Source organism: Dipodomys merriami, unplaced genomic scaffold, assembly GCF_024711535.1.
Source record: "Dipodomys merriami isolate MVZ:Mamm:240054 unplaced genomic scaffold, mDipMer1.0.p SCAF_1, whole genome shotgun sequence".
NCBI classification, from domain to species: Eukaryota; Metazoa; Chordata; class Mammalia; order Rodentia; family Heteromyidae; genus Dipodomys; species Dipodomys merriami.
The window spans coordinates 266,043-290,147 of NW_027202270.1; the positions used below are offsets into that span (position 1 = coordinate 266,043).

At 46.9% G+C, this 24,105-nt stretch overlaps 1 protein-coding gene across 4 annotated transcripts in view; it reads right to left on the bottom strand.

Moving 5' to 3' along the window:
• The window catches only part of Farp2 (FERM, ARH/RhoGEF and pleckstrin domain protein 2), a 114,127-nt gene that overhangs the window by 28,541 nt on the left and 61,481 nt on the right, over positions 1–24,105 (bottom strand). For all 4 annotated transcript variants that reach the window (XM_070000603.1, XM_070000528.1, XM_070000445.1 and 1 more), the window contains 5 exons: positions 23,828–23,991; positions 21,105–21,173; positions 20,122–20,179; positions 14,845–15,100; positions 577–755 (listed from right to left, as the gene is read on the bottom strand). In XM_070000603.1, the coding sequence (XP_069856704.1) occupies positions 577–755; positions 14,845–15,100; positions 20,122–20,179; positions 21,105–21,173; positions 23,828–23,991 (726 nt within the window). The remainder of the gene's footprint in view (positions 1–576; positions 756–14,844; positions 15,101–20,121; positions 20,180–21,104; positions 21,174–23,827; positions 23,992–24,105) is intronic.

A 24,105-nucleotide genomic window follows, 5' to 3' on the forward strand; every position in this document is an offset into this window, starting at 1 on the left:
AAGAGGAGGGGGAGGGGGAGGAGGTAAGAGGAGGGGGAGGGGGAGGAGGTAAGAGGAGGGGGAGGGGGAGGAGGTAAGAGGAGGGGGAGGGGGAGGAGGTAAGAGGAGGGGGAGGGGGAGGAGGTAAGAGGAGGGGGAGGAGGCAGGGGGAGGGGGAGGAGGCAGGGGGAGGGGGAGGGGGAGGAGGCAGGGGGAGGGGGAGGGGGAGGAGGCAGGGGGAGGGGGAGGGGGAGGAGGCAGGGGGAGGGGGAGGGGGAGGAGGCAGGGGGAGGGGGAGGGGGAGGAGGCAGGGGGAGGGGGAGGGGGAGGAGGCAGGGGGAGGAGGAGGGGGAGGAGGCAGGGGGAGGGGGAGGGGGAGGAGGCAGGCTTCCCCTGGTTGCCTCTGTCCTCCTCCTGTTAACAAGAAGTCTCTTGAGGCCCAGGAGAACCCAAAGGTCCACTTCTCACAACAGTTTGCTGGGGATGAGCCGAGGCTCAAGGGTGATCCTGAGGCAGAGCCCTGCCCCACCTGCACGTGCTCCGGACAGCATCTCAGAAGAGGGAAGGTTTGCAAACCCCTCAGCCCAAGAGGCTCACCTTGTGTTTCAGCTCCTCTTGGTCATCCATCCACCTTCTACCCGCACTGCTAAGGACAGGGCTCACAACAGGGGACAAGGCCTGCTCGGCCGGGCCCAGGCCCGCCTGGCGCGCGGGGCTCAGGCTCTGCAGGCTCCTCTGGCTTGAGGGTGAAGGCTGAGGACTGTCCACGGAAAGGCCTGGAAATGAACGGGGCAGGGGTGGAGCAAGAATGAGAAGGGCTGTGGTGCTCACCGTGCACTAGAAGTAGTATCAGGACTCATACTGCAGCTACCACTTTCAGGGAATGTACGTGCAAGCCTGGCACATGCATTTCTACATGGAACATGCTAGAAACAGGCTGATGGGTGAGCTGCCCAGTGCTAGGCACCAAGAGATAGTGTGGGTCTCAACACCTCTTTTGTGTCTAGGCATTGTGTTTCTTTCACTCTGGAGATGTAGCTATGATGAAAAATGCCACCAAAACTGAGACAGCAGGAGCTGGGAAGGTGGCTCAGTGGTAGAGCACTTGCCTTGCATGCCTGAGGCCCTGGGTTCCATTCCTCAGCACCACATAAGCAGAAAGAAAAAAGCCGGAAGTGGCGCTGTAGCTCAAGTGGTAGAGCGCTAGCCTTGAGCTGAAGAGGTGAGGGACAGCGCCCAGGCCCAGAGTTCAGGCCCCACGACCGGACCCCCCAAAAACAAAACAAAACAAAAAAAACAAAACTGAGACAGCAAGTAGAGGCCTGAGCCATCAAACCAGTGCTGGCCACACTTACTAATCATTCATCACAAAAACCAGGTCACAGCTGGGCGCTGGTGACTCACGCCTGAAATCCTAGCTACTCAGGAGGCTGAGATCTGAGGATTGTGGTTCAAAGCCAGCCTGGGCGGGAAAGTCTGTGAAACTCTTATCTCTAATAAACAGAATACCAGAAGTGGCGCTGTAGCTCAAGTGGTAGAGCGCTTGCCTTGAGCTGAAGAGCTGAGGGACAGCGCCCAGGCCCAGAGTTCAAGCTCCAGAACCGATCGAAAAAAAAAACAAACAACAAAAAACCCAGGTCACATAATGCTTACCTCGCCGAACGCCAGTGGCTCCTGCTTATAATCAATCCTACTCAGGAAGCTGAGATCTGAGGATTATGATTTAAAGCCAGCCCAAGCAGGAAAGTCTGAGACTCATCTCCAATTAACAACCAAAAGAAGGAAGGAAGGAAGGAGGAGGCCAGAAATGGAGCTGTGGTTCAAGTGGTTGAGTGCTAGCCTTGAGCGAAAAAGCTCAGGGACAGCGCCCAGGCCTTCACAGCTCAACTCATGATTCTATCTGCTAATTCCTTGATTTTTAATTTTGTTTCTAGAATTAGACCAAAATAAGTAACTAATAATAATGTATTCTTTTCCTCCTTAAGAGTTTACTTTTGAATAGAGAAATACAATTTGCAAGCTCATTCTAAGGAGGATGAGGAGGCATATTTCATCATACTTAAAACAGTTTTGGTAGTAGTTTCTTATTCATTATTTAAATGTCAGTACTGGGTCTCCAACTCAGAGCTTCCTTGTCCTGCTTAGTTTTTCCTGCTCATAGCTGGTACTCCACCTCCTCAGCCATGCCTCCAGTTCTGCTTTTTTGCTGGTTATGAGGAGTCTTGTGTCTGTGTCTGCCAGGCTTCCAATGGGCAATCCCGCTGTCAGCCTCCTGAGTAGCGAGGAGTACAGGGGTGAGCTAACAGTGTCCTGCTTGGTACTGGCTTTTCAATTCAAGGTTTCACACTTACTAGGCAGGTCCTCTACCTCCCAGGCCATACCTCCAGTACTTCTGTGCTTTAGCTGCTTTTCAGATAAAGAGTCTGATGTTTTCCTTGGGCCGGCTCTGGCCCAGTACCCTCACCACTCCCTGCTGTGGGACTGCAGGTGCAGGCTACCACTTTATGGATTAAGATGATGTTACCTTACATTTTTGTCCAGGCTGACTTCAAACTGCAATCCTGTTGATCATCTTGATATTTTTTCCTACCAAGAAGCTGGATTACAAGTGTGAGCCACTCACACCATACATTTTGTAATGAAGAAACTTCCTTGGGAGGCTGAGGCAGGAGGATGGACTTTTGAGGCCAGCCTGGTCATGAGATGCTGACTGAAAGCAAAACCCTGGTTCAAAAAAAAAAAATTCTTTATCTTTTTAATCTCAAAAGTGTGTTTCTTTTTTTGGTTGGTCGTGGGGCTTGAACTCTGAGCCTGGGTGCTATTCCTGAGCATTTCTGCTCAAGGTGAGCGCTCTACCACTTGAGCCATGACACCACTTCCAGTTTTGGTGGTTTATTAGAGATAAGAGTCTCATGGACTTTCCTGCCTAAGCTGGCTTCAAACTGCAATCCTGATTACAAGTGTGAGCCACAGGCACCTGGCTTTAAAGTTAGCTTTACACTTGAAAAAGATACTTTAAAGAAGGAGAGATTTAAATGTGATTTAAGAACTATCAAAGATGGAATTGATCTACTTCCCAGTGCATGATGTTTTACCCCTGCAGCTGTTCCTATTTCTGATAATGCCGTCAGTTTACAGAGGTGGAAGAGCCTGAGCTGGCGGCTGGTTGCAAGCCTGTTCTCCTGTGGGCCTCCTTTCTCCACCCAGGCCTGGCTACTGACAAACAACAACCTCTTAGGCACTGCTGGGAATGCTCCCGTGCGGTGCTCTCCAGCATCAATTGGTAAGACAAAACTTAGTTATTTACATAAACAGGAAGTGAGTGGGCGGCAGCTGTGGCGGGGTGGAGCCGGCTGGCATTGGAGCCGGGGTCTTGCCCTGCAGAGTGGAGGAAGGCCTTATTTCACATTGACAAACTCAGGGGCCTGCCAAGACCTCACCTGCTGTTGGGTCTTTTAAAAGAGGAATATTCATGATGGAACTTTACTCTGGAACTGTCCATAAGATACATTTTAAAACGAACATACATTGACGCAGAAGACCTAGACAGTGCTACTATATAAAATGATTAACCAGTTTATTAGCATTTGGCTTTATTAAAGTATGCTGCAGGGGCTGGGAAGGTGGCTCAGTGGTGGAGTGCTTGCCTTGCATGCATGAGGCCCTGGGTTCGATTCCCAGCACCACATAAGCAGAAAAAGCCAGAAGTGGTGCTGTGGCTCAAGTGGTAGAGCGCTAGCCTTGAGCTGAAGAGCTGAGGGACAGTGCCCAGGCCCAGAGGTCAGGACCCACAACCAACCAACTAACTAAATTAACAAACAAACAAAGTATGCTACAACATTAACATAGAGTTCTTACACCTCTCTCTGCCATGCTAACCTGTCCCTCTGGAGAGCTCCCAGGGAAGCCATGTGGTTTCCTAGGTGAACAGCTTGTTTCCAAGGGCGCACCATTCAGGATCTGTGCTCCTAAATCCTCTTTGTCCCTAACAAATGATCATGAGGTCCTTTAGTGTAATTAAAATTCAGAGAAAAGTCTCGATGCTCTAAATATCTATCTACTTCTTCACAACAGCACCTTTAAAAACTGTAACTGCCACAATGTCTTACGTTCAGCTAAGAAAGTATGTCCAAAGATGGTCACTTTACCATTCCGAGCTCCACACAGGCCACGTCCCCAGAGGACGCTCTGGGGACAGTAAAGAGACAGCTGCTGCAGGATGGGTGTGGTGCACCCAGAGGGTGGAGCAGGAGGATCATGAATTTGTGGCTAGCCCTGGCTACACAGAAACAAAAGAAAAGAAAAGCAAAACAGAAATTGCTGAGAATCTGACTTTATTTTTAAATGGGAGGAGATAAAATGTGAGGAAATGGTATCAGCAGCGTGGGAAGTGCGCCTAGGCCTTTCTGGGTTTGAGCTACTGGTCCTGAAGTGTAGGGTGAAAGTTCAACAAGCAGTCCCTTAGTGAAGACTCAGAGGATGGAGACTCTTCTTTAGGAAAGAATGCTCCTTTGGACTCAGCTGCTTTTGTACCTATGGAAGTTACAAGTTGTCATTGAATTATCAACATAAACACTTGCTATTCACTCGAAACTTAGTGGATAAAGTACCATAAAGTTCCACTAAACTTTTGTGTGTGGTATTGGGGCTTGAAGTCAGGGTCCTAAACTCTTGGCTGGATTTTTTTCTCAGAGCTGGAGCTCTATCATTTTAAATTATTTTGTAATAATTGAATGTTAGCTATAGCAAATAACACAATCGTGTCTACACTTTGAATCACAAAAACACGAACCCTACCCGATAAGGTAAAGAAATCTGGGGAGCAGCTGTGTTCTAGCTCACTAGCAATGCACTTGTCTGACTCTTGCAAAATCATGGACAGCACCCCACCACCATCAAAATCTGTGAGGAGATATTCTGCCAAGTGGCAGTCGCGGTGTTCCTTGTAAAGGCGGGGTGGCGCCATGTGCAGCTGTATGCAGTTAGGCTCCTGTATCGCCAGTGTCTGTCCATGAAACGACGGTGCTGGAGACACTACACTGCACAGCAAGACCGTGGGGGGCAGTGAAGCTTCCCAGAAGTGACATGGGCAGTCTGAAGGCAGCGCCACTCTGAGCTCAGAGATGACACAAAGGGCGCTGGGTCTACTGCTCCATGACTTGGAAAATTTGCTCAGCATTCCTAAAGCATATTTGAACACATAGCTGTAAGTTTTTAAAGGAGCTGGGCACTGGTGGCTCATGTCTGTAACCCTAGCGACTGCAGAGGCTGAAATACAAGGCACAGTTCAAAGCCAGTCCAGACAGAAAATTCCTTGAGATTCCTAAAAATCAGCAAAATGTAGGACTGGAGGAGTGGTTTAAGGACTGCCAATCAAGCAAGCAAGCCAAGCAAGGACAATGCGCTGAGTTCAAGCCCCAACACTGCAAAATAAATAAAAACTAAAAAAGGTAAACATCAAGTTTTTAGGTGCTACAGAATGTTAGAGTTAATCTGAAGGATTTGTGAAAACAGACTCCTACAACCAAGGTCTTGAACTAAAAGTCAGTCAGAAAGAGTCAGCATTTTTTGGAGCTACAGGAGTCTGTTACAAAATTCATCCAGAAAAGCTGGGCGCCAGTGGCTCATGCCTGTAATCCTAGCTACTCAGGAGGCTGAGATCCGAGGATTGCAGTTCAAAGCCAGCCTGGGCAGGAAAGTCTGTGAAACTCTTATCTCCAGTAAACCACCAGAAAACCGGAAGTGGCGCTGTAGCTCAAGTGGTAGAGCGCTAGCCTTGAGCTGAAGAGCTGAGGGACAGCGCCCAGGCCCAGAGTTCAAGCCCCACAACTGACCGAAAAGAAAAAAAAGCATCCAGAAACAAATACAGATACACTGCTGGTAAAAAGATGTGCCCGCCCCACAGTAACCCACATTCTGTCACATATGACTGACAGACTTGTATACACAAGTCCTTTAGTTTGCAAGTCGGTTATTTGCGATTGACAGGGATGATCTGCTGAGTGCTCTCTGCTGGGGGGATGCCCACAGTGCAGCTTGCTGTCAGCGGGAGAGGCTGCTCCAGCGACCCGTGGAAGAGGTGTAAGATCCAAGTCTTTCTTCACAGGACACTTAAAATCTAAAACTCACTTCCACCGTCAACAGTCCACATTTTTGGTAGGCACTTTTCCTTTCGGCAGTCTTTAATATCAAGTTTTTCCCAGCATTCATCTGATAATTTTTGAAATGTTAAAGAATACGGTATTATACTTTTGTGTTTGCCTTTACTTTTTCCTTTAAGGCATTGTTTTTAGCTCACTAGAGATGAAAGATGATGAAAAAGAACTATTACAGTTAGAAGAAAAACAGTTTTTTACCCCCTTTTCCTTTTTGTGCCAATCCTGGGGCTTGAACTCAGGGCCTGGGTGCTGTTCCTGAGCTTTTTTGCTCAAGACTGGCACTCTCTCTCTTTTTTTGAATATTTTTTTATTGTGAAAATACTGTACAGAGGGGTTACAATTACATGGGCAAGATAACGAGTACATTTCTTATCAAGCATTGTAGCCTCCTCCTTTGTTTCCCCTTCCCAGCCCTTCCCATCCTCTGCACTCTATCTCGAGTCACAACTCTATGTACGGCTTTTTAGAGGGTGAGATAAAAGTCTCACCAACTTCCTGCCCAGGTTGGCTCTGACCTGTGGTCCTCAGATTTCAGCTTACTGAGTAGCTGGGATTACAGGCATGAGCCACCAATACCCAGCAAAAGATTTCATAACTTTAAATCCTCTTTCTCAAAATTTTAATAAATAATCCTCAAAAAATGACAGCCCAGCAGAGGAGAAACAATCCGTTCTTGTTTGGAAAACCTCAGGGTCAGTTGAAGTTTATGTTGTAAGAAGAACAAGAGCCATTTGCTCAAATAGTGAACTGTTAATCCCAGAAGAAAGAGAGCCAAACTGGAAGGGATGTGGCTGTGAGCTGGAGGGCTATCAGAAGCAGTCTCCTCAGGAGGCCGCGGGTCACTTCACACAGCATCTGGCTCTGACATACACGTGGGAGGAGAGGACAAGGAGCCTCCGTCTCCGTTCACTCTTCCTGTCATCGGTATGGAGCTCACCTCTCTTCCCACGTCTCCATCTACAGAGTGGGAACCATTCCACAGGGCTGTCTACACTGCGGGCTGGGTGACACACCAAGCTCTGAGCCAGTGCCCAGCAGAACCAAGGCAAGGTCGACTCTAGTTCAGAGCATCCCGACATAGGGAGAGCCCCAGCAAGCATGGTCTTCTTTCATCTTCCTCTTTGGTAGGAACGGATGTTCCTTCATGAGAGTGGCTGCGGTTTCTAGTCTCAACAGTGTTTGAACAGGTGCTCAACACTTCCACCCGGCAGGCTATTCAGAGCGCTGGTGTCCTGTCCCTTCCCTCCCCTGGCACTGCAGCCCCCACAGCCTCCGCTGCTGTGTGGTGGTTGTGTCCCATTTGAAGGTGCACCAAAACCGCCACCACCAGGAAAACCTCAAATCCTGCATCTCCTGTGTCTGTCCGTCTGCCTCAGGGATTTGAACCCCATGACGTGGCTTTGAAGAACTTTGCTAAGTATGTTTGTCACCAGAATCCACAAGAGGGAACACACCAAGAAACGGGTGCAGCCATCGAGGTGAGGTGGCCAGATCTTCCTACAGGACGTCAGGAAATCAGAGTGTGACTGGAAGATCTGGCAGTCTGAATTCAGTGCAGTGTGCACTCCTACTGGAGAGTGGGGGACACTGCCAGGGACCCCACCATGTGACCTAGTGCACTGAGACTCATGGGAGATGAGCAGCCGCGATCTAGCCGAGGACTGGGGCAGTGCTGCCCATGGCTCCGGCACGGACAGAACTCTCTTCTGCAAGCTCCCCTGGGAGACTCCACTGGACATCACTGAGGGGCACACATGCTGGGTCACTGTCACCGTATGCTGAATAAATCAGCCACATACATCCTCTCATTTGTAGCATTCCTTCAAATAAAGGTACTTGGTACCAAAGAAGGGGAAAAAGAGAAAAAAGGGGGAAAGGCCATAACTGACACAATATACTAATTTATAACACAAAGTAAGAGGGCAACTCGTCCGCAGTCACAGCCTGCCACTCAGTCATCTCCCCTTCTGCATGGGCAGCTGATCTACGGCTTTGATACTTTGATTCCTTGGCAGTCAGTGGTGAATTTCAGCGGTAGAGAGCATGAGGCCCTCAATACCTAGCACTGGAAAAAAACAAAATGAAACAAAAAAACAATAGCAACAACAAAAATCCTGAAAGTAAAATCCCCAAGCCCCAAGCTCCAATCCAGTGATGGGCATGGGGTCTGACACACTTCTTGCTATCTGTATCAGTCATCCTACCGAACCAATTAAGAAATGCTTTTTTAAATAGTTTCGTGAATCAGGATTTGTACACCAAGGCAGCTCCCTGGGTGCCCACTGAATGGTCACTGCTTCATTCCTGAGCAATTGGTGCTGGACAGGTATGGGCAGGGGACTCGAGCCCAAGACTCACTCCTCATGTGAGAAGTAGCTGCCCTGGACACTGGGGAGACCCTGAAGTGCATGCCAGGGGCTATTTTCCTACATGGACTGCGGCCATGGCGGCTCTTCTGTGTGGGGTGGAATGCAACGTTGGTCTCTAAGAGGGCCTGGGTGCTTCTCACTCTGGGCTCAGTTATTTCCTCTGTCCACTGCTTGTGCGGTACCCACAGGGCACAGTTATTCCTCCCGGAGGTGTTGGGCACAGTGGCTGACTTTGCTCAAGCACCCCAACATGAGGGAGCCTGTTTTCCAAGGATGTGCTGCTGCCCAGGAAGAGGGGGTGGCAGTGGGTGGTCCCATACACTCGAGAGGGTGAGGCTTGAGAAGCTTCATGAAGCAGCAGTAGGTTTGTGCTGGTCAAGCAGAAAAGTCTGAGATCAGAGCTAGAATAGAGACTGCCCTGGGGGCTGCAGCCTGTGCTTGGCAGTCAGTGATGGGCTCCACAGGGTGGACCCCGCTGATGAGAGCAGGTGATTGTGTCCAGATGTCCAGCATTTACCACCCACCCGCAGCACAGTCGGTGCAGAGACCTGCTCAGTGCCCATCTCCACGGCAAGCATCTAGCACAGGCAGTGGCACACAGCCCATACCTTGAGGTGCACACGGTCTGAGTGCAGACTATGGGTTCCTATACCTCTCTCTGCCATGCTGGCCACAGTGGTCACAGGTAACATCTTGATTTAAAGAGCCTTCTGAGAGAAGCAAGGTACTGCCCCCTGCTGGCCTTGGGTAGAGATGACATTACCCACAATGATGACAAGGCCATTCCCACAGCCCTGTGGCACGGCTTGGGGCTGCAAAGCCTGTGAAGTGAAGATGTCAATGAAGGGGTTGCACAACTATGCAGCTAGTTAAAGGATCAAGCATGGATTTAATATGTGAAATGACTTTTAACTTATATAAATCAAAATTCTAAAGAGAGGAAAAAAACCTAAGATCTATTTAAAAAAAAATCATACCTGCCTGCGGGGTGCCGGTGGCTCACTTCTGTAATTCTAGCTGCTTGGAGGCTGAGATCTGAGGATCACGGTTCAAAGCCAGCCTGCACAGGAGACTCCATGAGACTCTTACCTCCAATTAATCACCAAAAAGCCAGGAGTAGAGCTGTGGCTCAAGTGCTAGAGCAGCCACCTTGAGCACAAAGGCTCAGGGACAGTACCCAGGCCCTGAGTTCAAGCCCCAGGACCATCACAAAAAAAAAAAAACAAAAAAAAAAAACATAACTTGAATAGTAAATATTTCCTTATTTTATTGAACAAACAACTTAGGAACTCTTAATTAGTACATATCTGCAAGTTTATAAATGGCAATTTCAATGGAAAACAAAAAATTAAGTACTGCAAACCAGACAACAAAATGTGTCTCTAAAGAGCAAACAAATTTCGAATGTGTAAGAAAAATTCCAGCTTCATTTTTCTTCATTTCCTAAGGGAATGAATGCAATTACTTCCATAAAAGACAAGGCTCTGACACTATGGACCCGGGTGCACCTACTGCATGGACAATGGTGGCAACATCACCTGATAGCACACATGGTTACAGGACAAGCCAAAGTGATGTGGTGGTCTATGCAATTCTACAGCCTTGAGAACAAACACTAGCCCACCCCTCTCCAAGAAGACTGTTGTTTCTGACCATAAAGCAGCCTACCCAGTGCTAGATTCTTTCTGATGTTCATGAGATGGGAAGGCGTTAAGTGTACCTTGAACATGTATGGATCACATCAGCGTTGAGCGGCACGTAAAGCACCTCACAGCTAAGGTCATGTGTGCTACGTGTGTTCCTGCACGGTCATGGCCCCAGTGTGTGCACGGCACTGTGACCCCTCCTCAGTAGAATGTGGAGCCTGAATGAAAATCAAAATGTACCTGCACACCAAAGCTATCAGAAAGGGCCAAATCGCAATTGGCACAATAATAATCATGGGAATGGCTTAACCGTTAGGGTCAAGGTTTCTATATTTAAACTATTTTGGGTGCTAGTGCCCAGCTCTTGGACATCACCACTACGTACAGCATGGTAGCTCTGGAGAGAAGGGGTTAAATATAGTACCACTTACACAAGGCCTCTGTGATATAAAAAGACATATATCAACACCTAACGCTTAGAAAAAAATTCACAAGTGTATATCATCACATATTTTTAGTGTAGTCAATCTTGTTAACACATAACTATGTTGGTAGACTTGAAATATTCATCTATTGGCCTATATAAGACACTGAGACTTGGAAACTTAATGCAACAACAGACTTGACAAGTAATAAAAATAAACATTCTACCTGCAGCAGTGGCGTATACTGTTAGTGGCATAAGAAAATCAAAAGTCATCACCGGCTGGTGGCCCCGTCTATCTGCACTCAAACTCTGGCTGTCTGTCTGTATGGATGCAGGCTCTGACGGCCCTCGCTCCTCCTGGGACGGCAGAGGCCATGGTCAAGGCAGCAGAGTCCTACTTTAAGACTCTGGATGCAACCAGGAGGCAAACAGCTCTGTCAAGTACTGCCACCACCAGGCAGAACTCTCCCCTGCCCTTTCTAGGTGCTGCCTCCGCGGGGGCAACGCAGTGTCCGGGCCCAGGGGCTTCTTCACCATCCACTGGTACCAGTCATAGAGCACTGGTCTCCATGCTGGGCTCTCTTAGAGCTGTTTTGTCCCCCAAGGAGAAACTGTGGAAATTAGTGCCAGTAAGGTGTCGGCAGCAGACCTCAAGTGCCTCCTGGCATAGTGCCAGGCTCAACCTTTAGTACAGCCAGTCCAGGCTTCAAAGAGGGGGCAGGACCCCTGGTCTAGCTTCTCCCACACCAGGCACCGGCTGGGAAGAGGGGTCTAAGTGAAACCTAGCATGTATCACACATACCAACATGAGCGAATCAGATGCGCACAGGTATCTCATGTCTCACACACTACTACCAACAAATCAGATACTAACAGATGTTTTATGGCTTTTGAGACAGGGTCTTACTATACAGCCCAGGCTGGCCTTCAACTTTTCACCTTCCTGCTTCTGCCTATTAAGCTTGCTAGGATTATAGGTATGTACCACCATGCCCTGTTTTAACAGGCACTTTGAAGATAAGTAGGTGATTTAAGTGTGTTCTCAGACTTGGAGGATACCAATAAACCATTAGTTTGTATGACTGTGTATGGGACTATATAACGTGTCCTGTTTCAGAGACACATGTAGGGTTTCTAAGGAAAGTGACAGCAACAGAACTTAGAAGAGAAGGAGGGGTAAGCAATGCTGACTTGGGGGTGGGGGCTTGTTATAGCCCTCCTGTTTTGAACATTTTGAATACTTCCTAACTAAAAAATTATCTCCTGAAAGTGAGGCTCCACTAACAGAAAATAGGAACAGCAAAACCCATTTTATAAGAGTCCTACCAGAAGATGGCTGAGAATTGATCCACAATCTCCAGGAAGGCACATGAGATCTGCCCTAGGGGACAGTTCCACTCACATCCCCTTTGAAAGGAACACTCCCTTTCCAGTGCAGTAGCTTCATCTGGTACCAAAGCTAGATACCTGCTACTTGACACTAGGGTGGACTCCTTAAAAAAAAAAAAAAGACAACTGTTACTTCATTGCATCAATCAATGCCTAGGCAGTATGTAATGAAGGGCAAGATCTTCATTAGCTACCATGTGTTATGTTTCAGATATGTCAATTGGTTTACTACTGGAGTGGTACGGGGGAGAGAATAAATTGTCCTGTCCAGTCCTGTTGTAAACAGGTGCCAAGTTCACCACCAGCCTCTCCATGCTAGCAAAAGGAGCCTTCACAGACGGCAGACGGGAGCATAGGATACCAATCCTGCCTTAGCAGTCTTCAGAAGACTGCCCAACACTATGAGAGGATAGAATGGAACACATGGAAGCACTAGCCAAAAGACAAGAAGAGTGAGACTTTAGGCTTAAGGAAGCTCAAAAAACAGAAATAACATGATGCATGTCACATAAGCCCTTTGCTACTGTCCGCACAACACCAAAAAGAAACCAGAGACCAATATGTTCATGACACCTCACAGCTCACCGAGACTCCAGCAAGGCAAAGACAGCAAATCCATTCCAACTCAGAACTAGAGGTCTCTCACATGACTGGAAATGAAAAGTTTCCATAGGAAAGCTGAGGTGTAGTGGCAGAGTGCTTGCTTGCTTAACATGTGCAAGACCCATCTCAGCATGGAGAAAAAGCTTCCACGGGACATTTTGGGAAGAAAATCAAACTATTTCTGTATTTCATTACTAGATAAGATCAGGAAGGAAAACCATCAATATTCTCCTCCTGCCAAACTACTCAACCTGTGGATGGAACCAATTCAACAGTGCAGACCAGGGCAGGCCTGGGGCTGACACTGGTGGGGCTCTGGATTGCATGGCAGAGGCTTTTCCTGACCTTGACTGGTGGCATATCCGGTAGGTGCTAAGGAACCTCAGCCCCAACTTTTATAGTATTTTCAACCAGGGCCTTCCATTACCTTGGGCATCCACTGCACACAGCCATCATGGTGACTGCAAACCATCTGATGTGACAGAGACACCTCCCCCAGATAAGGAACAAGAACCCAAGATTTCTCACATTTTGGGCATCTTATGTTCTTATAATTTTTAACGAATAATTTGTTCTACAAGTAGGAGAAATAGCTTCCAAGCACTTTGGCCTGTTTGTGAGTCTGGTTCTACATTACCGCCACCATATTATCTATGGGTTATCACACGTACTAAGGAGAAGAACAGCTCACACTTGAGCAGTGCTCCTGCAGCGCGCCCTACGCACGGCACTACCCCCGTCTCGTCAGCGACAAGCAGAGGCCCTCTGGCACAGGCACAGTCCCCAGGACCCCCTTTCGGAAGGGGTCTGCAGAGGCATTATGGAGAGATTTCCTGCAGTTTCCCTGGCTGGACAAATCAGATAAACATCCTAACTGAGTAGGAGTGGCATGGCTCATCTTACAAAGCAGCATAACAGGCATAATTACATACATTCTATTAAAGTCAACACAAATCAGAACTGTGTAACATTCAAAATGTGTAGCACCGGTTTTTACTTGAATTAAAGGCACATGTCCCAACCCAAAGCTACAGAGGCTAATTCCTCAGCCTTCAGATGGCAATTATCAGCCACCAGGAGGAATGGTAGAAATGCTCATTTACTCTAAACTGGTTGCATAAGTGTTAACATTATGATAGGTGGAAATTTTAATTCTTTGACATTCAAAAAATATGAATCAGGAATTTAAAAAAACGGATTATATTGTATATACATAATCACTTCCTATGTCTAAACCAAATGATTCTGAGCTCTCCATGGATAGGGGAGGGGATCTCCTTATAAAGGAGTCTGCAGTGGTCAAGATGGGTTTTTGTCTACCTGCTCTCCTGGAGCTGCACACTTTAAACTGTCCTGCAAATTGTAAGGGATTCTCTCTCCACCTGTCTGTACAAAAGGGTTGCTGAAGAAAAGGCTCATGTCCAGAGGAGCCTCAGCCTCAGAGTCCCATGAGTCTGTGTCTGTGCTGCTGGAGTCTTCAGCTGTTGTGGGCGGGTAGCTGAGCTGTTCTAACTGGTCAATGATATCAGAGAACTGGAAGGCTGAGCTGGACTCTGAGCGGACTGAGTAGGCTGGGAAGTTAACCATGGAGCTGGCCTCAGACTGATTGGCTGAGCTGGATATGAGCAGAGACAGTCCGCCATGCAGTGGCATATTGTTGAGGGAGCTGTTCTCAGACTGGTTGTTCCTAAGGGAACTGGTCTCAGAGGGGCTCAATAGGCTCTGCATGAGGCTGGCTTGTGCCTTCACCTCAAATAGTTCTGAGGTGTTAGAGGGCTGCACATTGCCATTGAAGTCACTTCCCTCCCCAAATTCAAAATCATCTTCTACACTCATGTCTACTGCCTCAGTGGAGTATCTGTCAGGGCTGGACTGGGCTGATTCTGGGTGCTGGAAGGTTTCTGGACCACACAAGGGAGGCGAGACAGTGAGATGGGCAGGTGTCCGGGGATCCTGAGAGACCAAAGAGCTATATGGGAAAGAAAATGCCTCAGAGCCTCCAGCAAAGAAAGAGATGTCTGCTGGGTCGTCATCTATGAACTCCTCAGACACCTGCAGCTGTGCATTTGTCAATGTGAAACCAGGGCCCTCCCCTCGATGCTGCTGGCCACGCCGGTACTCCACTCTGGACAGGAACGGCCCAGTAGAGAAGCCACCCTCACCACTACCCTTTCTCCCACTGGCCCTTCCTGTCTCTAGGTTTAAAGCACCAAGACCCTGCCCCCTAGGACAGATGGAACCACAGCTGTTCATCACACGACAAACCCCAACACCTGGACCAGGCTGGAGCGCAGGGGGTCCAGGGAGGTAGGCTGACTGAGTGCTGGGGCTGTCGGCCACGGCTCCTCCGCTCCTCTCTGCTGCTGCACTCTTGATGTAGGCAGCCTGAGGATCTTCAAGGGAGTAGCTGCTGTCTTTGGAATTGGGCAGACCAGGAGGAGCCAAAGGGGAGGTGGAGAGCGGGTAAAAGGAGGCATTTGCTGAAGACAAGGAGGCTGAAGTCCTGAAGCCCTCGGTGAATGAGATGCTCTGCAGATCAAAATTAGGAGAAAAAGAACACATAACATTACAAACCACTAGACTGGGGACGTGACTCAGGTGGTAAAGTGCTTGCTTAAAGAAGAACAAGATACTGAGTTCAAATCTCTGTATATAAAAAACACACACACACACACACAAAATAAATACAAAAAAAATTCACCATTCCAAGGTTCAAAGTGAACTGAGCCCAACTTAGGACATCCACATATTTCCCACAGCCTTCCTAAAGAGGGAAACTGACCAGACTTTTGTAAGTGCAGGTGGCACTGCAAACCAACTCAGGGCCATCTGTTTATAATCCCTTATAATTCCATTCTTTTCTCTTGTGGCATGGAATGTCCGCATTATAGAGAGCTGTATCTAAGTAGGTGTCAGTACTCATACCTGTAACCCTAGCTGTACTAAGGAGGCTAACGACTAAGGCTCCATGTTGGTAGCCAGCCCAGGCAGACAAATACGAGAGACACCTAGCTCCAATTAAACAGCTTTAAAAAGGCAGAAGTGGAGGTGTGGCTCAAATGGTAGAGTGCTAGCCTTGAGTGAAAAAGATAAGAGAACATGAGGATCTGAGCTCACGCTACACACACACACACACACACACACACACACACACACACACACACACACACACGTGTGAGCTCACCCTCCCTCCCATATGTGAGCCTTCATCATGGAGATCATGGTAAACAGGGGCATGTTGACTGTGTCTTTGTAGTACTCCTCATCACCCCAAGATCTGAAGCTGATATATTTGGGTGTTTACAATTCTACCCACAGTGCCAACATCAGATGACAAATCCAGAGATTTACTACCACCAAGGAGTGGAGACACAAGGCAGCCCACTGATGCATGCAAGGAAAGGTTTAGGGGGACTGCTCAGGAAGCACATTGTCTACCTCAGTGGCACACCTGAAGGCAGGGTGAGGAGCACTGGAGGGCAATGAAGCAGCCAGGCTGTTGCACACTTTTCCCTGGGTATTCTAACGCTGTCCACACTGGCGATTGCATATGCAAAGACACAGATTCAGTGGGGGAAGGAGGGGATAGTGGGACAACAACAAGGGAAGGGGTAACAATGATCAACAAGTATGGTACGCATTGCTTTACTCATGTAATTGTAACACTTCTGTAGAGCATCTTTACAATTTATTTATTTATTTATTTGGGGCGGGGGGGGGGTCTGGTCATGGGGCCTGAACTCTGGGTCTGGGCACTGTCCCTCAGCTCTTCAGCTCAAGGCTAGCACTCTACCACCTGAGCCACAGCGCCACTTCCAGCTTTTTTCTTTTTGTTTATGTGGTGCTGAGGAATCGAACCCAGGGCCTCATGCATGCATGGCAAGCGCTCTACCACTGAGCCACCTTCCCAGCCCTATCTTTACAAGTTAAAAAAAAGGCACAGATTCACCTCTCTACATGCTAAGGATCACTCCTTATGTGTGCTTTGAGGAAACCGTTCAGACGGGATTGTGCATATGTACACGGGCAATACACATAGGTATACTGCATTAAACCATGGAATCCAAGTAAATGCCTTGTTAGGAGGCCTGGCAACCATTGTTCTAGAAACGAAACAGCAGCTCGTGTCCATAAGACATTCATGTATTTTCAAACATCTAGCATATCATATTTTGAGACAAGGTTTCCTATTATACCCAGGCTGGCTTTGAACTCCAGATCTTTGAGATCCTACTGCCTCAGCCTCCCGAATGCAAGAATTATGAGCATGTACCACCACATCCAGCTGACCAACTTTTGATAAGCATTCATCTGTGGCTTTTTATTTCCAGGGCTGAGGACCGAACCCAGGGCCTTGTGCATGCCAGGTGGGCGCCCTTCCGCTGGGCTAACCCCCCAGCCCCCATCTGTGGCTTTTAAAATACATTGCCAGGTGCCAGTAGCTCAGGCCTGTAATCTTAGCTACTCAGGAGGCTGAGATCTGAGGATCACAGTTCAAAGCCAGCCCAGGCAGACAAGTGCAAAATGAGACTATCTCCAATAAACCACCAGAAAACTGGAAGCAGGGCTATGGCTCAAGTGGTAGAGTGCTCGCCTTGAACCGAAGAGCTGAGGGACAGCACCCAGGCCCAGACCAACAAAAATACACACACACATGTACACACACAAACACATACACACACATACGTACAAACACATACACACACATTATTGACAGGTGCTGGTGGCTGGCACCTGTCATCCTAGCTACTGAGGAGAGGCTGAGATCTGAGTATTGTAGTTCAAAGCCAAATGAGACAGAAAACTCTGTGAGACTACTTCTTCTTCTACTTCTTCTTCTTCTTCTTTTTTTTTTGGTCGGTTGTGGGGCCTGAACTCTGGGCCTGGGTGCTGTCCCTCAGCTCTTCAGCTCAAGGCGAGCACTCTACAACTTAAGTCACAGTGTCACTTCCTGTTTTCTGGTAGTTTATTGGAGATAAGAGTCTTACGGAGTTTCCTGCTCGGGCTGGCTTTGAACTGCGATCCTCAGATCTCAGCCTCCTGAGTAGCTAGGATGACAGGCGTGCCCACGGTCTGTGAGACTTTTATCTCCACTTAACTACAAAAAAGCCAGAAGTGGAGCTGTGTCTCAAGGTGTAGAGTGCTACAACTTTTTTTTTTTTTTTTTTGTCGGTCGTGGGGCTTGAACTCTGGGCCTGGGCGCTGTCCCTCAGCTCAAGGCGAGCGCTCTACCACTTGAGCTACAGCGCCACTTCCGGTTTTCTGGTGGTTTATTGGAGATAAGAGTCTCATGGTCTCTCCTGCCCCGGCTGGCTTTGAACCGCGATCCTCAGATCTCAGCCTCCTGAGTAGCTAGGATTACAGGCGTGAGCCACCAGCGCCCAACTGAGTGCTACAACTTTGAGAAAATAAGTTCAGGGACACTCAGACCTTGAGTTCTAGACCCAGGATCAGCACATATACACACAAAAAACAGACATTGCAAGAATTTCAGTCTAAGTGTAATCTTTAAACTATTTATGTTATTTGTGTGTATGTATGTGTGCGTGTGTACAGTACATCGGTATGAACTCAGGACCTAGCACTACTTGTTAGGCAGGGATACTATTGCTGAGCCATAGCTTCCTCAATTAATTTGTAAAGAAACAATTAAAAAGATACTGTCCTTTAATTCCAATTCGTGTAATAATTTCCAGAAGAGACATACCTGGAAAAGGTAAAGATCCTGATTTAAAAGATACATTAGAGACTGGCACTGGTGGCTCATGCCTGTAACCCTAGTTACTCAACAGGCTGAGATCTAGGATTACATTTTGAAGCTACTTTGGGTGAGAAAGTCCGTGAGAATTTTTTCTAGCTTTTTATTGGAAAATTGGGACTATGAGTCTCTTTAAAAGATTATTGTGGGCTGGGAAGGTGGCTCAGTGGTGGAGTACTTGCCTTGCATGTATGAGGCCCTGGGTTTGATTCCTCAGCACCACATAAGCAGAAAAAGCCAGAAGTGGCACTGTGGCTCAAGTGGTAGAACGCTAGCCTTGAGCTGAAGAGCTGAGGGACATCACTCAGGCCCAGAGTTCAGGCTCCCACGACCGACAAAAATAAATAAATAAAAATAAAAATTATTGTAAAGATGATGTACAGAGAATTACAGTTACATACATCAGGAAATGAGTACATTTCCTTTTTTTTTTTGTTGGTCGTGGGGCTTGAACTCTGGGCTTGAGCGCTGTCCTGTGCTCTTCAGCTCAAGGCTCTACCGCCACTTCCTATGAGTACATTTCCTTTTTTTTTTTTTTGTTGGTTGTGGGGCTTGAACTCTGGGCTTGAGCGCTGTCCTGTGCTCTTCAGCTCAAGGCTCTACTGCCACTTCCTACGGGTACATTTCCTTTTGATCAGTGTCTCACTCCTCCCTCATTCATTTGAAGTCAGGAGATGAAAACTTGCATGCTGCAAGTAGTAAAGTGCCAGCCAGGAGCAAAAAGGCTGTGTGAATGCATATGGCCCTGAATTCAAGCCTTAATATCAGGGGAAAAAAAGACCCATTCTTACTGGGTGTTGTGGTATATGCCCATAATTCAAGCACTGGGAAGGCTGAGGTAGAACACTGCAAGTTTGAGGTCAGCCTAGGCTACATAGTGAGGACTCTATCTCAGAATATTAAAAGTGAAACAATCTACTAGAGAAAAGTGCTTCTGAGCATTATAGCCTTAAGACAGGAGATAAAGTGCTGGCAGAGTGCCTCAAGTAGTCAAGTGTCTACCTAGCAAGCATGAAGCCCTGAATTCAAATCCCAATACTGCCAACAAAAAAAAACAAGAAAAAAAGAGGTCAAAGTGGAGATTTGGAAGCTTCCAGGAAGTGAGAGACCATCAGCCAACCTTAATATAAGAACACTGCAGAGATAACAACTGTAAACATGAGAATGCGGAAACGCCAGTCAGCTCTTATGGCACAGGATTACCAAAAAGCAACAGGACTCTAGGTACAATCATGCACCTGTGTGGAAGGTAATGGAAACATGAGCTGGGAAATGCACTGGAGCAGAATGGCCACTGACATCTCAGTGCAGGGTTTAGGGCATTCCTGCTACATGTTCTTCACTGGGGTAACTGCAAACCTTCTGTGTCTCCTTATTTAAGTACAAGAGCCATCATGCCACACACGTGCAATGTAAAGCAAGCCTGTCTCCATGCTTTGTATACTCTTTACAGGTAGTCTCTTGACAGTCATACATGAGCTAGGCATAGTGGTGCACCCTTGTAAACTCAGTACTTGGGAGGTAAAGGTAGGAGAATCTGAAGTTTGAGGTCCATGTGGCACACAAGATCCTTTCCCCAAAGTAATGACTCTGAATGGGTAGGTAAGGGGTGGTGGGTGCTCAGGGTTCTCCAGTGGACTATGAACAACATTTAGGACTCAGATTTGAAGACAGTCTCAGAACTGGGACTGCTGAATGTCCAATTTGGAGATTGTTGTTGTAACAACTGCAGATGATTTCTAAGAGTACAGGTAATGAATTCTGCATATGATTTCAACCAGAAGAGACTAACCTGTTTGGGCAAGTCTGTAGCCAGAGCACGGAAAGATGTTCGGGTCTTGCTGTGCCGCCTACAAAACAGAAAAAGTATCAACAGCCAGACCCTCCTTTTCTATACACCTGCTTCTCAAGAAGAAAGTGTGTGCTGTGTCCATGAAAAAGAGCTCACCCAAGAATGCTGCAGAGGCAGGGGGTGTACTAGAAATGGGCAGGCTAACCACTGAAGCAGACACTGGTGGCTCACGCCTGTAATCCTAGTTACTCAGGAGGCTGAGATCTGAGAATTATGTTTCAAAGTCAGCCTAAGCAGGAAAGTCTATTAGACTCATATCTCCAAATTCACTACCAAAAAAGCTGGAAGTAGAGCTATGGCTCATATGGTAGAGAACTAGTCTTGAGCAAAAAAACTAAGGGACAATGTCCAGGGCCTGAGTTCAAGCTCCAGCAGCAGCACAAAAACACAAACAAAAAGCAACAACAACAAAAACTAAAATGAAGGCCACAGAGGTAAAAACACAAACTGACATTAAATGAAAAATCCCACACATATTTTCAGATTAAAAGTTCAGCATACTGCCGGGCGCTGGTGGCTCACGCCTGTAATCCTAGCTACTCAGGAGGCTGAGATCTGAGGATCGCGGTTCAAAGCCAGCCCGGGCAGGAGAGACAGTGAGACTCCTATCTCCAATAACCACCAGAAAAACCGGAAGTGGCGCTGTAGCTCAAGTGGTATAGTGCTGGCCTTGAGCTGAAGAGCTGAGGGAAAGCGCCCGGGCACAGAGTTCAAGCCCCACGGCCGACCAAAAAAAAAAAAAAAAAAAAAAAAAGTTCAGCGTACTATGTAAAACTACTAAGTAAGATCAGTATAGCGCATGCATGCAATATCTGCATGAAGACATTACCAACCCTTTTTCTTTAAAAAACTGAAGAGTTCCAGCACTGAGGTGTTTGCATAATTTGTAATGATTTTAATTCAAGTACTTATTTGTACTTTACCTTTCATATGGAGTTCTCTTCATTCCACCATCTTTGACATAGTCTACTAATTGTTTTTGAGTTCTTCCACTGTGAATAAAGATTCAAGATTTTTAAAAAAGGACAAACAGTAATTCATAGCTTTAATTTTTCATAGTTAGAAATATGCCCATCCCGGTCTCTGTGAAGCCTCTGAGCCACTGAGAAGGAAACTTGAGTCATTGATTTGTGCTTCCCCTACACTCAAGGTGGCTACTGAGCCTGAAGGCTGTGAGGCAGCAGAGAAAGAGGCCTTGGGTGCTGGAGAGGAGGGGGGGCTACTGGGGGTGACTACTGGATGTCTCAGTAAGTCCTAGCTGGCCACATCACTAACGCCAACTAATTTACAGGGTCACACTATGTTGCTCAAGATATCCTCAAACTCGGACTGGGAAGGTGGCTCAGTGGTAGAGTGCTTGCCTCATATGCATAAGGCCCTGGGTTTGATTCCTCAGCACCACATAAGCAGAAAAAGCCAGAAGTGGCGCTGTGGCTCAAGTGGTAGAGTGCTAGCCTTGAGCTGAAGAGCTGAGGGACAGCACCCAGGCCCAGAGCTCAAGCCCAGGACTGGCAAAAAAAAAAAAAAAAAAAGATATCCTCAAACTCATGATCCTCCTATCTGAGCCTCTCAGATGCTGGGATTAAAGGCACGAACCACCATGCCTGGTTAACAATCATTTTGTAGGGGCTGCGAAGGTGGCTCAGTGGTAGAGTGCTTGCCTTGAGCTGAAGAGGTGAGGGACAGCGCCCAGGCCCAGAGTTCAGGCCACACAACCAACAAAAAAACCAAACAAATGAACAATCATTTTGTAAACATGAATTTATTTTATTTTTTGTTGGTTCTGGGGCCCGGACTCTGGGCCCTGGGCACTGTCCCTCAGCTTTTCAGCTCAAGGCTAGCGCTCTACCACTTGAGCCACTTTCGACTTTTTCTGCTTATGTGGTGCTGAGGAATCAAACTCACCGTTTCATGCATGCAAGTCAAGCACTCTACCATTGAGCCACCTTCCCAGCCCAAATTTATTTCAAAATAAAAATAAGAATAGCAATAATTACAACAGTAATTTGTAAAATAGTTGTAATAATATTCTCCCAAATTCTGTTCTTTTTTTTTTTTTTTTTTAGGTCCGGTTGTGGGGCCTGAACTCTGGGCCTGGGCGTTGTCCCTCAGCTCTTCAGCTCAAGGTTAGCGCTCTACCACTTGAGCCACAGCACCACTTCCGGCTTTTTTTTTTTTTGCTTATGTGGTGCTGAGGAATCGAACCCAGGGCCTCATGCATGCAAGGCAAGCACTCTACCGCTGAGCCACCTTCCCAGCCCTCTCCCAAATTCTGTAAGTCACAAGACAGAGAGGGGATTATAGCATGGGGGGGAGTATTTAATAATGTTCTTTAATTATTTCATTCCTACTCCAAAGTGTTAACTTATATTCTAATACATATGCGCTTTCTCTCTTTCTCTCTCTCTCTTTCTCTCTCTCTCTCGCTTGCTGGGTTCAAACCTTTAGATTCACAAATGCTAAATATATACTTTACCCTCAAACTATACCTGATCCTCTGTGTTCCAGTGCATTTATTTTGTCTTTTGCAAAAGCCAAAAACTTACTGCCAATTCTGTTTTAGATACAGTTACTGCATTCTCCAATTCACGATGATCAGACTTACTAGTTTTGACTTTGTAATAATGCAAAAGTAATGCACAGTCAGTAGAAGCCATACTTTAGACTTTGATCTTTTGCCTCTGGCTAGCTATTTGCTGTGTGATATTCTCTATGCTCAGAGCCAGCACCTGACACCCAATCAGGAGAATAAATAATTGGTATTCTGGGCATTGAGCTGCTAATAGTTTGATAGAGGGTGTATGTTACATGCATTCCATTTACAATCTTTTCAGTTGGTCATGGATGTACTGCCACATAATTCCATTGGAAGTTAAGGAACATCTTTATCTTTCTTTTAATAAAAAATAAATTTAAAAAAGAACATGGGCTGGGAAGGTGGCTCAGTAGTAGAGTGCTTGCCTTACATGCATGAAGCTCTGGGTTCAATTCCTCAGCACCACATAAGCATAAAAAAAAAGCCGGAAGTGGTGCTGTGGCTCAAGTGGTAGAGTGCTAGCCTTGAGCTGAAGAGCTGAGGGACAGCGCGCCCAGGCCCAGAGTTCAGGCCCCACGACAGGAAACCGCCCCCCCCCCCCCCAAAAAAAAGAACAAGCCCACCCTTTCCCTTAAATATACATGATATATTTCAAAGTTACATTTTATAAAAAGCATTTCTGGTTTGTTGTTTATTGATGATACTAAGGATTGAACTACACTTGATAAGTAGATGCTCTACCACTTGAGCCACACCTCTAGAACCTCTTTCTAATAGTTATTTTTGAGGTAGAGTCTGGCTTTATACCAGACCTGGGCTATGACCCTTCTCTTTGTGCTTTACTATGTCACTGGGGATGAGAGCTGTGCACCACTGTGCTCAGCCACTGGTTGAAGTAGTCTCATGAATCCTTCTGCCTGGACTGTCTTGAAACCATGATCCTCCAATCTCTGCCTCCCAAATAGCTAGGATTATAGACTTGAGGAACCACTTCCAGCCGTAACAGATTTTCTAGGCAAAGTGTCTGCTCTTGCCAGTTCTTGTGTGAATGTGATTCTCTGCCTTCCCTCCTTAAGAGACAGCCATGCCACAGCTGCAGCACAGCCCTACCTGTATCTGAAGGAAGAGCCTCGGCTGAAGAAGACAGCTTTTCCCTTCGGCTTAGGCTGGTCAAAAAGTCTGAAAAAGGTGTGGTACTCCACACAAATCTTCCAGAAATTCTTACACGCATCTCTGCTTCCCAACAAGAATTCTAATGTGTCCTGGTAGGATCCCTACAAACAAAATACCTAGGTTTAAATAGGAAATTTGGCAATAAAGTACTGGACAATAGAAAACACATTTAGGAAGCAGATCACACAAAAGGCAGTTAAAAAACTAAAAATAAG